The 16,268-nt window shown below is 42.5% G+C and overlaps 2 protein-coding genes across 15 annotated transcripts in view; one reads left to right on the top strand and one right to left on the bottom strand.

The window, feature by feature from the left end:
• The window catches only part of rapgef2b (Rap guanine nucleotide exchange factor 2b), a 1,083,630-nt gene that overhangs the window by 389,288 nt on the left and 678,074 nt on the right, over positions 1 to 16,268 (bottom strand). The window lies entirely within an intron of this gene.
• The window catches only part of LOC147122779 (folliculin-interacting protein 2-like), a 98,781-nt gene that overhangs the window by 61,501 nt on the left and 21,012 nt on the right, over positions 1 to 16,268 (top strand). For all 4 annotated transcript variants that reach the window (XR_015081605.1, XM_086010673.1, XM_086010665.1 and 1 more), the window contains 6 exons: positions 7,780 to 7,851; positions 8,319 to 8,454; positions 9,533 to 9,734; positions 10,355 to 10,443; positions 13,946 to 14,092; positions 15,018 to 15,187. Coding sequence is in view for 3 of the 4 variants with exons in the window: in XM_086010673.1 (XP_085866799.1) it covers positions 7,780 to 7,851; positions 8,319 to 8,454; positions 9,533 to 9,734; positions 10,355 to 10,443; positions 13,946 to 14,092; positions 15,018 to 15,187 (816 nt within the window). In the remaining variant the exon portion in view is untranslated. The remainder of the gene's footprint in view (positions 1 to 7,779; positions 7,852 to 8,318; positions 8,455 to 9,532; positions 9,735 to 10,354; positions 10,444 to 13,945; positions 14,093 to 15,017; positions 15,188 to 16,268) is intronic.

Below are 16,268 nucleotides of genomic sequence, written 5' to 3'. Positions count from 1 at the left end.
TTTTTAAGTATCCCCCTGTACTTTTTATACTCCTCCAGGGCTTCCTCTGTCTTTAGTCCTTTGTATCTGCCAAAAGCCCCTCTTTTTTTCCTAATCCATTCTCATATATCCCTTGACATCCAAGGTTCCCTGGGCTTGTTGGTCCCACCCTTGACCTTTACGGGAACATGTTGCCATTGTACTCTCTCAATTTCCTTTCTGAAGTGGATTTTCCTTCAAGTAGCTGATCCCAGTCCACATTGGCCAAATCCTGCCTTATCCTATTAAAATCGGCCTTCCCCCAATTTAGAACCTTTATTTCCAGTCCATCCTTGTCCTTTTCCATGACTACCTTAAATCTCACCAAATTATGGTCACTGTCACCAAAGTGCTCACCTACTGACACATCTACCACTTGCCTGGCCACATTCCCTAGAATTAGGCCCAGTACCGCCCCCTCTCTTGTAGGACTTTCTACATGCTGGCTCAAAAAGCTCTCCTGGATGCACTTTAAGAATTCTGCACCCTCTAAGCCTTTCACACTCTGACTATCCCAGTTAATATTGGGGAAGTTGAAATCCCCCACTATAATTACCCTATTATTTGCACATTTCTCTGAGATTTGCCTACATATCTGTTCCTCTATCTCCCCCTGGCTGTTTGGGGGCCTATAGTACACTCCCAGCAAAGTGCTCGTCCCCTTTTTGTTTTCAAGTTCAACCCATATGGCCTCATTAGAGGAACCTGTTAATATATCATCCCTCCTTACAGCAGTAATTGTCTCCTTAATTAATATTGCGACACCCCCTCCTTTTACCCCCCCCCCCCCCCACCTCTGTCTCGCCTGAAGATTCTATACCCCGGAATATTGAGCTGCCAGTCTTGCCCCTCCCTCAACCATGTCTCCGTGATAGCAACAATATCATACTCCATGTGTTCATCAACAACTTCAGTTCATCCACCTTATTCGTAAGACTCCTTGCATTAAAATAAATGCCATTTAGCCTTGCCCTACTCCCTTGTGCCGTTACATATTTGCTCTGCCTTCCAGTCTGACTTATTTTTTCCTCTATATTTGGCTGTACATCACCCCCTATTATAGCTCCACTCTGTATTCCATCCCCCTGCCAAGTTAGTTTAAACCCCCCCCCCCCCCCGAACAGTGCTAGCAAACCTCCCCGCAAGGATATTTGTCCCGTTCTGGTTCAGGTGCAACTTGTACAAGTCCCACCTTCCCCAGAAGCAGGCCCAGTGATCCAGGAAACTAAAGCCCTCCCTCCTGCACTAACTCTTTAGCCACGCATTCATCTGCTCTATCCTCCTATTCCTATACTCACTAGCACGTGGCACTGGGAGTAATCCAGAGATTACAACCTTTGAGGTCCTGCTCTTTAATCTGCTACCTAGCTCCCTAAATTCTTGCTGCAGGACCTCATCCCTCTTCCTACCCATGTCATTGGTCCCAATGTGAACCACGACCTCTGACTGTTCACCCTCCCCCTTCAGAATGCCCTGCAGCCGTTCAGTGACATCCTTGACCCTGGCACCAGGGAGGCAACAAACCATCCTGGAGTCAAGTCTACGGCCACAGAAACGCCTATCTGTTCCCCTTACAATAGAATCCCCTACCACTATTGCTCTCCCACTCTTTTTCCTCCCTTCCTGAGCAGCAGAAGCACCCCTGGTGCCAGGAAGTTGGCTGCTGCTGCCTTCCTCTGGTAAGTCATCCCCCCCCTCAACAGTATCCAAATCAGTATACCTGTTTGAGGGGGATGTCCACAGGGGACCCCTGCACTATCTGCCTGCTTCACCTGATGGTCACCCATTTCCCTTCTGCCTGTGCAGCCCTTACCTGTGGTGTGACCAACTCACTAAATGTGTTACTCACGACCCTCTCCGCATCGTGAATGCTCCAAAACTCATCCATCCGCAGCTCCAGTGCCGCAATGCGGTCTACTAGTAGCTGCAGCTGGATACATTTCTGGCACACATGGTCGTCGGGGACACAGGCAGCATCCCTGAATTCCCACATAGAGCAAGAGGAGCATAACACGGGGCTGGGCTGTCCTGACATGACTTACCCTTTAATTAATTTAAATTAATACAATAGCACCAATTAAAGATATACACTAGGGCGCTTGTATGGTTTAACAACAGTCCCCGCTACACCAGAAAGACCGTAGCAACTATAAACTAGAGTTAAAGTTTAAAAAATAGAGAAATACTCACCAACCATACTCACCAACCAATCACTTACCTGCTCCCTGGTGACGTCACACTCTGATTACTTTTTACCCCTCTCCCCGCTGCTGAATTGGTATGCTTCGCTGCTGCCGCCGCTTTTAAGCCTCACATCAGATATAAATCATATCACGTCTTCTCCGCATATATTCTAGCTGTAGTAAAAACATTACTTAAGGTGACATTTATAAAAAAAATATATATATCTTATCCAGTTATACCTGTCAATCTGCAAACTAGAAAATTAGGGTCACTTTATTTTACTAGGTGTATCTCGGAGAATATGCATACAGCCCAATATTTTCCTTTAACTTTAAACAACAACTACTTGCATTTGTGTAGCACCTTTAACTTAGTAAACATCCCAAGGTCCTTCACAGGAGCATTATCAAACAAAATTTGGCAGAGCTACATGAGATATTAGAACAGGTGGAAGTAGGTTTTAAGGAACATCTTAAAGGAGGTGAGGGAGGTAGAAGCAGAGGGCTTTAGGGAAGAAATTCCAGAGCTTGGGGCCTAGGCAGCTGAAGGCAGAGCCGCCAATGGTGGAGCGAAGGAAATCTGAGTTGTGCAAGAGGGCAGAATTGGAGGAGCGTAGAGATCTTGGCGAGTTGTAGGGCTGGAGGAGGTTACAAAGATAGGGAGTTGTGAGACCATGGAGGGATTTGAAAACAAGGATGAGAATTTTAAAATCTATGCCAGTATAGGTCCGCAATCACGGGTGAATGGGATGTGGTGCAAGTTAGGATATGGAGTGTTCTGGATGACTCCAGAACGGGCTCAAATTAGGGTGGACAGCATTGGAATAGTCAAGTCTAGAGGTAACCGTGTCACGGATGAGGGTTTCAGCAGCAGATGAACTGAGGCGGGGCGGAGTCTGGCAATGTTACGGAGGTGGAAGTAGGCGGTCTTGGTGATTTTGTTTTATTCGTTTGTGGAATGTGGGTGTCGCTGGCAAGCCGACATTTATTGTCCATCCCTAATTGCCCTTGAGAAGTTGGTGGTGAGCTGCAATCTTGAACCACAGAGGGCAGTTGAGAGTCAACCACATTTTAGGCCTGGAGTCCCAAACAGACCAGACCAGGTAAAGACAGCAGATTCCCTTTCCTAACAGACATTACTAAACCAGATGGATTTTTACAACCATCTGGTAGTTTCATGGTCACCATTACTGATACTATTTTTTTTTAGTCCAGATTTAATTAATTAATTATCTGAATTTCAATTCCCCAGCTGCCGTGGTGGGATTTGAACTTGTGTCTCTGGATTATTAGTCCAGGCCTCTAGGTGATGGAGAGGATATGTGGTCGGAAGCTTATTGCGGGGTCACGTATGACACCAAGGGTGCAAACAGTCTGGTTCAGCCTCACAGTTGCCAGGGAGAGGGATGGAGTCGGTGGCAAAGGAACAGAGTTTGTGGCAGAGACTGAAGATAATGGCTTTGGTCTTCCCATATTTAGTTGAAGGAAATTTATGCTCACCAGTACTGGATGTCAGACAAGCAGTGTGACAAATCACAGGCAGTGGAGAGGTCAAGAGAAGTGGTAATGAAATACAGCTGGGTGTCGTTGGCGTACATGTGGAACCTGACCTTGTGTTTTCGGGTGATGTTGTCGAGGGGCAGCATATGGATTAAAAAATAGGAGGGGACTCTAAAGGTAATGGTGCGGAAGAGAGAAGTAACGCCATTGTAGGTGATTCTCTGCCTATGACTGGATAAATAAGAATGGAACCAAGCGAGTGCAGTCCCACCCAGCTGGATGATGGGGGAGAGGCTTTGGAGGAGAATGGTGTTGTCAGCCATGTCAAAGGCAGCAGACAGGCCAAGAAAGATGAGGAGGGATAGTTTACAGTCACGTAGGATGTCATTTGTGACTTTGAGGGGTGTTTCAATGCTGTGGCAGGGGCAGAAACTTTTTTTTTAATTATTCGTTCATGGGATTGGGTGTCGCTGGCAAAGCCAGCATTTATTGTCATCCCTAATTGCCCTCGAGGGTGGTGGTGAGCTGCCGCCTTGAACCACTGCAGTCCGTGTGGTGAAGGTACTCCCACAGTGCTGTTCAGGAGGGAGTTCAAGGATTTTGACCCAGCTGTGATGAAGGAATGGCTATGTTTCCCAGTCAAGATGGTGTGTGGCTTGGAGGGGAACTTGGAGGTAGTGGTGTTCCCATGCGCCTGCTGCCCTTGTCCTTCGAGGTGGTAGAGGTCGGGTTTGGGAGGCACTGCCAAAGAAGCCTTGGCAAGTTGCTGCAGTGCATCTTGTAGATGGTACACACTGCAGCCACAGTGCGCTGGTGGTGGAGGGAGTGAATGTTCAAGGTGGTGGATGGGTGCCAATCAAGCCGGCTGCTTTGTCCTGGATGGTGTTGAGCTTCTTGTTGTTGGAGCTGCACTCATCCAGGCAAGTGGAGAGTATTCCATCACACTCCTTACTTGTGCCTTGTAGATGGTAGAAAGGAGTCAGGTGCGACACTCGCTGCAGAATACCCAGCCTCTGACCTCTCATAGCCACAGTATCCATGTGGCTGGTCCAGTTACGCTTTGGTCAATGGTGACCCCCAGGATGTTGATGGTGGGGGATTTGGTGATGGTTATGCTGTTGATTGTCAAGGGGCGGTGGTTAGACTTCCTCTCTCTCTTGTTGGAGATAGTCATTGCCTGGCACTTGTGATTGGAGGGATTCAGACAAGGAGTTGTGGGAAAGATGGGCACGGATTTGGGAGGCGACAACACGTTCAAGGACTTTGGACAGGAAAGGGAGTTTGGAGATGGGGCGGTAGTTTGCATCATTATGGTTTCCACAAATACAGACACAAAATGCCCCCTAATAAGGATAAAGGCCAAGGATGGCTACATGAATATATAAAATTAGAAAGGCAACTTTAATTTTTAAAGAAGGAAGATAAAACCAAATTCATAGGGAAAAATCCAAAAATAAAAATTTCCCAAGATCCAGGTTGGAAAGCAAAAGCAACATTTATTTTAACAAGATTTTTGGTCTGAAGTGTGCTTAATTTGTTTTTGCACATCTCAATCAGAGGAATGAACTTGAATTTTTTTTTGGTACATGCTGTGTACCATCAAAATATGGTGAGGTGTTAATCCTGCTGAGAAATGCGCTTAAAATTAATTAAGCACATTATAGATTTCTTATTCCCCAACTGATGTAATTGAAAAATGAAATCTTACTGGACCAAAGCCAAGTAACAGCTTGGAGAAGATGGTGTTTTACAATTCAGTAATGGTGCTTGTTAGTTGGGGTAGTGGGCGAGGATTGAAATTGATTCTTAAAATTGGGTCTTAACAATTAAATTGGGACTTTATAAGAGGTTTTTCTCTCGTTAGTTAATTAATTGAAAGAAATACTTTATAGAAATCTGAATTTTTTTTTTTAGTTCAATATTTATATTTAAGATGTTGCCCTGTAATTATAGTACATGTTGTACTTTTTAATCCTTTTGCAGGCCCAACCAGGCCTGGTGATGTGCACCTGGACCACTGTCATTTCTAGCCTGCCTCAGGGAGGCACACACCAGCCCTCAGGCCTGCAAATAGAAATTTGACAGTTTGGAGCCTCTAATCTACCTCCCTGCACTCTTTGGCGTTGGATGACACTGCAATGAGCAACACCATGGCACAGATGTCACAATATTTATGGAAATTGCCTTTTGTGTTTAGATTTTTTTAATCAAGTACTCAGTGCATATGTGAGGTCATGTTAGTTAAACTAGAGTGAGCATAAACTCTGCTTTATTGATCTGCCTCAGAGCCTGAGAAGTCATACCACAATGAATCTGCAAAAAGAAATTTTGCTTTCCTCAGCCCTTTGATGTCTTTCACCATTTGCTTCTCTCCTGAAGGCAGAGATGATTAACTCTAGTAGTCAGTCCATGATTACCTCCAGTACCTCCCCAGATGCCATTCTTCAGTTGTGAGCTTGGCCCAGGGAGTGTTTGGCTCTTTCACAGCAATCCTAACTAATTCCAATTGTGCTATCCAGTGATATTCACATGCATGGACTTCCAGCAGGAATTAGGAAAAGGAATTGTAGCCATTTGTTTTGCCTTTGTTACCTCTAGACTTGACTCTTCCAACACACTCCTGGCTGACCTTCCACATTCTACCCTACGTAAACTTGAGGTGATCCAGAAATCGGCTGCCCGTGTCCTAACTCGCACCAAGTCCCGTTCACCCATCACCCCTGTGCTCACTGACCTACAATGGCTCCCGGTTAAGCAACGCCTCGATTTCAAAATTCTCATCCTTGTTTTCAAATTCCTCCCTATTGCTGTAATCTCCTTCAGCCCCACAACTCCTGAGATATCTGCGCTCCTCCAATTCTGCCCTCTTGAGCATCCCTGGTTATAATCGCTCAGCCATTGGTGGCTGTGCCTTTTGTTGCCTAGGCCCTAAGCTCTGGAATTCCCTGCCTAAACCTCTCTGCCTCTCTTGCCTCCTTTTAAGATGCTCCTTAAAACCTACCTCTCTTGACCAAGCTTTTGGTCACCTGCCCTAATTTCTCCTTGCGTGACTCGGTGTCAAATTTTCTGTCTTATAACACTCCTGGGACGTTTTGCTACGTTAAAGACGCTATAGAAGAACCTATTGTTCCATTCTGAGCAAAAGCTTTGCTTTTTGCAAAAAAAGCTTTTTTTGTGATAAAATGCACAAATTGGTAAGGTTTTCAAAAGGAACAAAATGGCTTGAACAATATTGATTGTTTTGCTGCAGGTGATAGGGGAATAGTATAGCATGCTCTACAAAGTATAATAGCCATAGCACCCTGTGAAATAATGAAATATCTTGTGATTGTGTTCTGGTTAAATGTCTTAAGTTGTAAAGGAGCTGACTGAGACATTTATGCGTCGTAGATGAGTTTCAAAAACTAGACCATTGTACTAGAGATCTGAATGTGTTGCTGGCTGTGGTTTTGTTTCTAATACTGATGCTGCACCCATCTTTGATGTAAAAGTATCTCCTGTTATTGCTAACAATTCTAGCCGCCGCCGCTGCCTCCAAGTGACTATTTAACTGCCGATAACAAGTGAATTAGGAAAGAAAGACTTGAATTTATATAGTGCCTTTCACGACCACCAGACGTCTCAAAGCGCTTTGCAGCCAATGAAGTACTTTTAGAGTGTAGTCACTGTTGTAATATCTGAAATGTGGCAGCCAATTTGCACACAGCATGAACCCACAAACAACAATGTGATGATGACCAGATAATCTGTTTGTTAAATTGACTGAGGGATAAATATTGGTCAGGACACCAGGGATAACTCCCCTGCTGCTCTTCGAAATAGTGCCATGGGATCTTTTATGTCCACCTGAGAGAGCAGACAGGGCCTCGGTTTAATGTCTCATCCGAAAGACGGCACCTCCGACAGTGCAGCACTTCCTCAGTACTGCACTGGAGTGTCGGCCTAGATTTCTGTGCTCAAGTCCCTGGAGTGGGACTTGAACCCACAACCTTCTGACTCCGAGGAGAGAGTGCTACCAACTGAGCGGTATTGCAGTTTGTTAAGTACAAAAGGTCCTAATGGAACTTTCTGTTTACAGCTCATAGTACGCCTGTAGATATGCCAAGCCGAGGTCAAAATGAAGATGGAGACAGTGGCATAGCACGATCAGGTATATGTATATATTTTTTGAAACGCTGATTATGGATTTCATTTACTTTCTAGACACATGAATTTAAGTTCAAAAAATCTATTCAAAACCAAATGGTAAAACTCATTGATTTTTATTTTTTAAAGCTGTTCTCCATTGAGCCTAAAATATGAGCTTTTCACTAGATTTTGTTTTCATTCAATAAAAGCTTGTGGTGCTGAAGCTAGTGAACTAGCTAAAATATATGTTGCTTATATCTAAAGCATTTACAGAACTTTCTGGTTTTTGAGGTGGGGAAGCTCCTTATTTTCAATCCCCAATTTGATGGAATTATTTTCTATTTCAGAAGTTATACTGGTGCAGTAGGAAAAGGACTTGTGGTTTTGTAGTGTTATGCTATATAATTTGTGTGTTTACATTATCTATATGAAGCATTCTGTGGTTGAAGTGTATCCTAACTAATTGGTTTTTTTTGTTTCACCTTGCAGCATCCCTGAGTAGTCTGCTAATTACACCGTTCCCTTCTCCAAATTCCTCCTTTTCCAGTAGCTGTGCCAGTAGTTTCCAGCGACGCTGGCTACGTAGTCAGACCACCAGTCTTGAAAATGGCATTTTTCCCAGGTGGTAAGTGTAAAGTTTGTAATGTAACCTTGCAGGATATTATTGGTTGTCTAGGTAAAGCAAAATATCTGAAGGAAGAAACTATTAATACTGTGGTGAATTAAAACATTTTTTAAACTAATCAAAGTTGGCTAGCATACCATGATTATGGTCTACAGAGTAAAACTGCCTACAAATCAGCAATATTATTCAGAGAGGGAGGGCATATGTGGAAATTGGGAAAAATTAATATTTTACCAATGGGAGGCGTTCTTCATAGTGGTATTGTTGTTGGAGATTGGGAAATATTTTCACTATCTGCTGTGTGGTTCATGAAATAATCTAACTTATAACATTAATGAAATTGATATTTTAAGAGATTATGGGAAGTTGATTGAGGATATATCTAATCGATTCTGTTGGGATTGCACTCTCGTTATTTCTAGAGTTGATTATTCCAATGCTCTCTTGGTCGGCCTCCCATCTACCACCATCCATACACTTGAGCTCATCCAAAACTCTCTGCTCGCTGACCTACATTGGCTCCCGGTCCGGCAATGGCTCCATTTTTAAATTCTCCTCCATGTTTTCAAATCTCTGCATGACCTCGCCCATCGCCATCTCTAATCTCCTCCAGCCCTACACTCTCGGATCTCTGCGCTCCTCCAATTCTGGCCTCCTGTGCATCTCTATTTTAATCGCTCCACCTTTGGTGGCCTTCCTTTTAGCTGCCTTGGACCCAAGCTGTAGAATTCCCTCCCTAAACCTCTCCACCTCTCCCCTCCTTTTGAGTCACTCCTTTAAACCTACTTCTTTGACCAAATCCGTCCTAATATCTCCTTATGTGGCTCGGTGGCAAATTTTGTTTGATACTGCTCCTGTGAAGCCCCTTGGGACATTTTACTATGTTAAAGGTGCTATATAAATGCAAGTTGTTATCAGGAACAAGTTATATGAAATACTTTCTGATCTCATGTCTGAACCTTTTTTCGATTACAATTGGGGAGTCCCTGCTCACTGGTGCAGACATTGTGTTCATATATTCATGTTTTCACAATGACTGATTTTGGTTTATTTGTGTTTAATGTGTCCTTATTACAAGGTCAGCTGAGGAGACATTCAGTATGGCAGATGAGAGCTATACTTCCAATCCTCAGATGGTCCGGAGGAAGAAGATTGCCATCAGTGTTGTTTTCTCTCTGCCAGAGAAAGAAGAGGAGAACAAGACTTTTCAGGAGTTCTTTTTCTCACATTTCCCTCTCTTTGAGACTCACCTGAACAAGCTGAAGAGTGCAATTGAGAAGGTACCAAGCAATTACTATTTTACACTCAATTTTTCTACATCTATGTTAATTTTATTGTTGGCTGTCTTTTCAAGCCTAGTGATTACCCCAAGTTTGCACATTAAGTTAATTTTTTCCACCCTGTTAATAGACTTAATTTTTTTTTTTAGTAAAGCTGCATCATATGGCATCTTGTATAATGGCATGGCTGCATTCATTTGTGTTGAATCCATTCTGCATTTATTGAATGAACCCCCCTCCCTCTTGTAAGGTCTTGCACAGAATGCGTTCAGGTGATCTCAACTGCATTAATCGTGACTCCGTGGCATGGAACTGCTCACAACACCCCGTGGTTTGCCACAACTAGCACTAAATGATATTCTACAAAGCTATGCTGATTGCTAGTGTAGGAAATAGGAAAATTTGCACCATAGGGGGGCCACACTTCATAGCTTGGGTTGAGATGCCTTGAGTGCAGAGTGAAGTAGCTTTACTTTGTCTGCATTCATCTTGCAGGCGTTTAAGTAATAAAAGTGGGCAGAAATGTCCCATTTATCAGCACTGAAATCTGTCATTTTGAACACAGAATGACGCATGAGTTCTTAATGTGTGTTCGTTAAAACCTTTTCTTTTTTTGGTAGGCAATGATTTCCTGCAGAAAGATTGCAGAATCTAGTCAGAGAGTGCAAGTTTACATCAACCGGGTAATGGTGGGCCTGGGAGAATTCAGGTGAGATTTTGAAGGGATTCGTGTAGTTTTGGTTATCTGCAATTTCCCCCCCCCCCCCCCCCCCCCCCCCAAAAACAATAACTCTGAAATGTTGTAACCTAGAGCTAGATTTATTAGTGTTGTGATTTTCTGCATTGACTAATTTATTACTAGAATTGCTCTGCCAATATTGTAGTATCATTAAAGGATAATCTACAAATAACTTTAAAAAAAATTAATCTTGGCATCCACTGGAGTCTAGCGATTCCCTGGCCTAACTCAAAGTTGTGTGACTCTCATCTGGTACATTTTCCTGCACCTCCTAGAGACCGATTTAAAGAGAAGAAATTTATAAATCTTCCCTCTGAACCAGGGGCGGAGATGTGGCAAAGCTTACAGCTAACCTAAAATTGGTTCTGTTTTTTTCACACGAAGTGTGAGGTATTTGCGGAGTCGAAGAAAATTCAATAGGTTGAGTCTTGGGCTGGGTGGTAACCTGGCGCAAGATATTTGGAACTTTCCCCATTATTTTGGATAGACAATCTTTGGTGACCTGCCTCAGTCTTCCATCATAATTTAGAATGATAGAATTTTACAGCTCAGCCCATCGAACCTGAGTCTGTACGTTTACGTCTTTTAATTTTACTTTTTCAAATATTAATCCACTTCCATTTTATAATCTATTATGAATTCTGTTTCAAATGTTTCTGGTGGGGCATTGGTACATGAGGGAGAAAAGAATAGAAGGATACGCTGAGGAGAGGTAAGGTGGGAGGAGGCTTGTATGGAGCATAAACACCAGCATAGACCTGTTGGGCCAAATGGCCTGTTTCTGTGCTGTAAAATTCTATGCATCCTTGCCTTTCGTGCTTTTGATGAGCAGAAATGTATTCCCTCTGGTTTACCAACCCACTGAACAGTGGAAATAATTTGTCCCAATTTATATCATCTCCGCCCCTGGTTCAGAGTGAAGAGTTAGAAATTTCTTCTCTTTAAATCGGTCTCAGAGGTGCAGGAAAATGGACCAGGTGAGAGTCACACAACTTTGATTTAGGCCAGGGAATCGCTAGACTCCAGTGGATGCCCAGATTAAATTTTAAAAAGAGTTATTAATCCAGACTCTCAATACCTCCTATTAGCTCTCCTCGTAACCTCCTTGTTCTAAAGAAAAAGAGCCTCTGTTTTGCTAGTCTCTCCCCGGTATCATTTTAGTGAATCTCTTCTACACTCTGTCTATGACCTTGATTTTTTAAGTAAATTAGTAGATGGTTTTTTAATTTAATTAACTAGTAATGGATGACATCAGCAGCATAAATTCCATATTAAACATAAATATTTTGCACCATAATGGCTCGGACTCTGGTAAATCTACTGTGCTATGTGCAACTGACCAAATGATGACCTTGTTTGATCTCCAGTCTGGTGTGGAGTTGGCTGATCTTAGCTGGGACCGTGGTAGAAGCACCACAACTAGCTCTATCCTGGGCAAGGGAGGGGACAATTCAGGCGTGGTTCCCAATTGTTGCTGCCCTGTGTGTGTGTTTGTGTGCAAGGGCTCTGCAGTTGAATAGCCCACGAGCACTCGCTGTCCAAGGTCACAAATGATGAGTGGCTGCTTGGGTAATGCTGCTAGTGAACCAGGACCCAGCATAAGACAACCTTCAGGGGAAGAAGAGAACATTTGATTGGGAAGAATCAATGCAGTGAGGTGGCAAACAAATGAGCTTGACTTGTACACTTGATATGTGATAAAACTGAGAAACTTGGTGAATAAGGGTTATATAAAAGTCAAATCAAGATGTCGTGCCTGACTAGAACTGAGGTCACGCAAGCACAGATGTGACTTACTTTTATGTAATTGGGAAGACCACAAAAAGAAAGTGACATTGGAACCTTGTTTGTTGAAACTGTATATAGATTTCTTGGATTTTTTTTGGCAATGTTTTTTTCTTCCTCTCTTCTGGGTATAATTCTTTGTGTGTTGCTAAAGTGGCATCAACAATGAGTGCTGACAGGTTATTTGACTGCCAAGTCTGATCCTGACCTCATGACATCCACACAATGTACATTTGTAGCAGGGATTGAGAGGTAGAAACTAGCAGTGAGAACACTGGCCAAATTTCCTCTTCCTAATCCAAGGGTATTGAGCCCAATTACAGCACTCTACCATTGACTTGCCTGGGATCCATTAAACGCATGTAATCCTGGATCTTCCTGGTCTGTGTGGCTAGTTTACTCACTGGAGAAACTTGTTGAACCAATATAATGTTTGTAAAGTGTTGTAACAGTTATCTTGAATCTATTCCACTGAAGTCTATCCAAGCTCCGGGTTGTCTCTAGTTAATCATGTAATCTTAAAGGGATATTGGCCCTGTAGAATTCATTGTAGCCAATAGTCAAATGAACTGTATGATACTAGGAAGCAATTTGCAACTTTTCTGGTCTGATATTTCGGGCATTTTTACATGGATGCCATCAACTCGCCTTTTTTAAACTCCTCCTTGGTCACTTAGTGAAATGTGTACTCTGCATATTTATATTTCTTGTCTCACTTGTACGTTCGGTATCATCTGTCATTCTATTGTCAATCTTCCTTGTTGATTAAATTTAAATCTGTTCTTTTTTTCTAATTGGTTATTTTCTAGTTTTGTTAATCGATCATTGTGCAAAATTGTTTTCCTCAATCGTTCCAACAAGATACAGCCATCCCTACTATATATCTCTAAAAGCGATCTAACAGCAACACCAAAAAGTTAACAATTCAGAAAATATCTGTTTCTGTCCCATTGCTCCAACAACTTTTCTTTGTTTCGTCGGATACTTCACGGCCTTTCTGATGGGTGCCGAGTAACTGAACTGGAACTCCCAGGAGCCAGAGTGGTTCCAGTGTCCCTCACAATACCTGGAATTGCACTGTCACGTAAACCAGTTCCTTCACACCATTGCATGATCCAAGGCCCTGGACTTCCCCTGCTCCTTCCCAGTCCGCAGCAGCACAAGCCCCACCGCCATTCCCTCCTGGCTTGACCCTAACCTGACTGCTACCCACCCCCATTCTTGCTCCACTGACTTGCAAGCCCTACTGGATCTGCTCTCGTGCCCTATGTAAGCCCAGTATCTCGATCTGACGTACCCCAGCCTGAGCAATGTTACCTGCTTAAGCCTCTTGCCCATCTCAAGCCATGGACTTCGCCTCTCACTCCTGACTCTCATTTAAAAATATTCACTGGAGATATTGACTGCTTTAATTTATACTGTTATGGTATAATGCCATCATTTAAGAGCATATGCACATGTTAAACATAAGGATAAGTTTCACTTTGCAAAAAATAAACATTTGAAGAAATTGTAAAAGGATCATTACGCAAGTGTGGATTGCAAGACAAATAATTTATCCATTTTTAAACTATTGTATGAAAAGCAACACATTACAACTAATTAAGAGATAGCATAGGTTATATTTTACAGAAAATTCTTTTAAGGGATGGCTAATGTTTTTAAAATGTATGTTTTTGCTTTGCAGGACCACTATGTGCAATCTTTACACAGTCCCAAGGATCACCGAGCCCGCATGGCTTACCATGATGTTTAACACGTCGGAAAAGAGTCGGTTATGCCATCGCTTTGTCAGAGATTTCACCTTACTGATAGAGCATATGTCAAAGAATCAGTATGTATATGGTACTCTAGAATGTTGAAATAAACTTCAAACATGCTGACTCATAATGCCAGTGAATCCACAAAGTGCTCAAAGTTTAATCGTACAGTGGTAGATACTTGCAGATAAATTTTCTATGGACTACAGCTATGTGCACAAGCACATTACTCTCTACCTATGGACGTTCTTCATTTTTGGCAACTCCTGCCTCCGTTCCGATATGGTTACAACGTTGGTCATATCCAAAACATTAACCCATCTTCTTTGTCTCGGATACGGAACAACCCGCCGTGTGTTTCAAGCATTTTGATTTTCTCTAGCAACTGCATTTGCTATGCTATTGGAGTGAACTAGAATATTTAACTCTTGAGTGAATGCTTCTGAGCTGGGAGTTTTTGTAAAGGAGAGTTTTAGAGCACACAACAATCTGAACAGGAGTAGGCCTTTCCAGCCTACCCCACCATACTTGTTAGCCATGGCAGCTCTTACCTTTTTAATCCAAATCCCTGCCTTTTCTGTATATCCCTTAATCGCTTTATTTCTCAAGTAAGTATCTCCCTTTTAAACCAGTCAATTAACTTTGTATTCATGACCTTACGGGGCAGTACTTTCTACATTCTCATAACTCTTTGTGTAAAGAAGTTTTTCTCGTATTATGGTCTCCTTGTTTTGGATTCCACTATTAGAGGAAAAAGCTACTCCTTATCCACCCTGTAAATTCCCTAAAATATAAATCTTGTTTAGATCTTCCCTTAACCTTCTTTCTGGGGACTATACTGCAGTATACCCAGTCTCTTAACATAGCAATCGCTTCATCCCAGGTGTCATTTGATGATTCTGTGTTCCATTTTCACCAATCCCAGTATTAGAAAAGCTTCTTTGCTGATGCAAGCAGGCAGTTTTTTAAAACTTATTTAATTTTTTTTCCCTATTTCAGATTCCTTTCAGCTTTGCTAACAGCTGTGCTCACATATCACCTAGCCTGGGTTCCCACAGTTATGCCGAATGACCATCCACCTATAAAGGCCTTTTATGAGAAACATGCATCACAGAATGTGGACTTGTTGGGAAAATCGCATCCGTACAATCCTCTCTGGGCACAACTTGGTAAGTAACGTTCACTGATGTTTTCCACATTTGAATAACTTAGTCTTATTAGAACTATCTTTGTGGATAGAAGGCAATTAGAAATGACTCCTAAATGGTAAAATGGCTGTTTTATTTAAAGGGAAGTGATATGCAATGGAGAAGAGATATGTTGTAGATAATCGCCTTAAATTTAGACCGCTTCCCATTAACACCTCAACCGTGTAATTTATGGCAAAAATCTGTTCAAAGAAATCACTCTTCATGACATATGCACCCCTGTTGAGCAGTGGCATGACTCACTTGGCTGATGGCAGGCACAGGGAATCTAATCTATACAGTACTCTGCTGGCATAGAATTATTAACTGTACTCCAGTGCCATTGCTCACCAATAGCCTTTTCCCTTTTGAAACTTGGGAGCAGAAAATGAGTTGGGGTGAGGTAGGGAGTAAGTTAGAGAATTTGAAAATTAAAACTGTTGAACCTTGAAGTATGGACTTACCTCTTTAATAAGAGACACGGAGAAATGTGATGTATGATGGCTGTCCTGAAACTTTTTTTTTACCTGACCCTGATTTCTGGACAGAAGGCTGTGTGGGGGAGCAAAGTTTTTGTCCAATCAGAAAATTTGGTTGCCTTTACAGTGAGATGTTTTTGACTGTCAGCAAAACGGTTCATTCACAAAGCATGCTCTGACTTTCTGTTTAAGTCTTGCCCTCCCAGCCCACTTCTGCATATTGTCCATCAGTAACACGTAAACTGCCAGAGGTCTATTTTGGGAGTCATATAATGTGTAAAGAGTGACACTGCTTTCTAGGGCTCTGCTACTTGGCTGAGTCTTTGTTCAAGTCCCAGGGACTGGATTCTGGGGCATGTGGCAGAACTCATTCCCTAAGATCTAAAGACAGGAGCAGGCCTATGTTTGGTGCAGTGGGAAGGGGACAGCTTCTTGGGAACATTTCTAATATTCTGTGGCTAACTTTAGGGATTCGTTTAGTAGCTAAAGGCAGTTTGAAAAATTTAATTTAACAATGTAATTGATTTTGTTGCATAATAACTATTTCAGAAAAAAAATGGAGCAGTTGATTTTGCATAGGATCC

The sequence above is a fragment of the Somniosus microcephalus genome, chromosome 2, assembly GCF_052327205.1.
Source record: "Somniosus microcephalus isolate GS21.2 chromosome 2, FLI_Smic_1.0, whole genome shotgun sequence".
Classification (NCBI taxonomy): Eukaryota; Metazoa; Chordata; class Chondrichthyes; order Squaliformes; family Somniosidae; genus Somniosus; species Somniosus microcephalus.
This window is presented reverse-complemented; position numbering and strand designations above follow the sequence as displayed.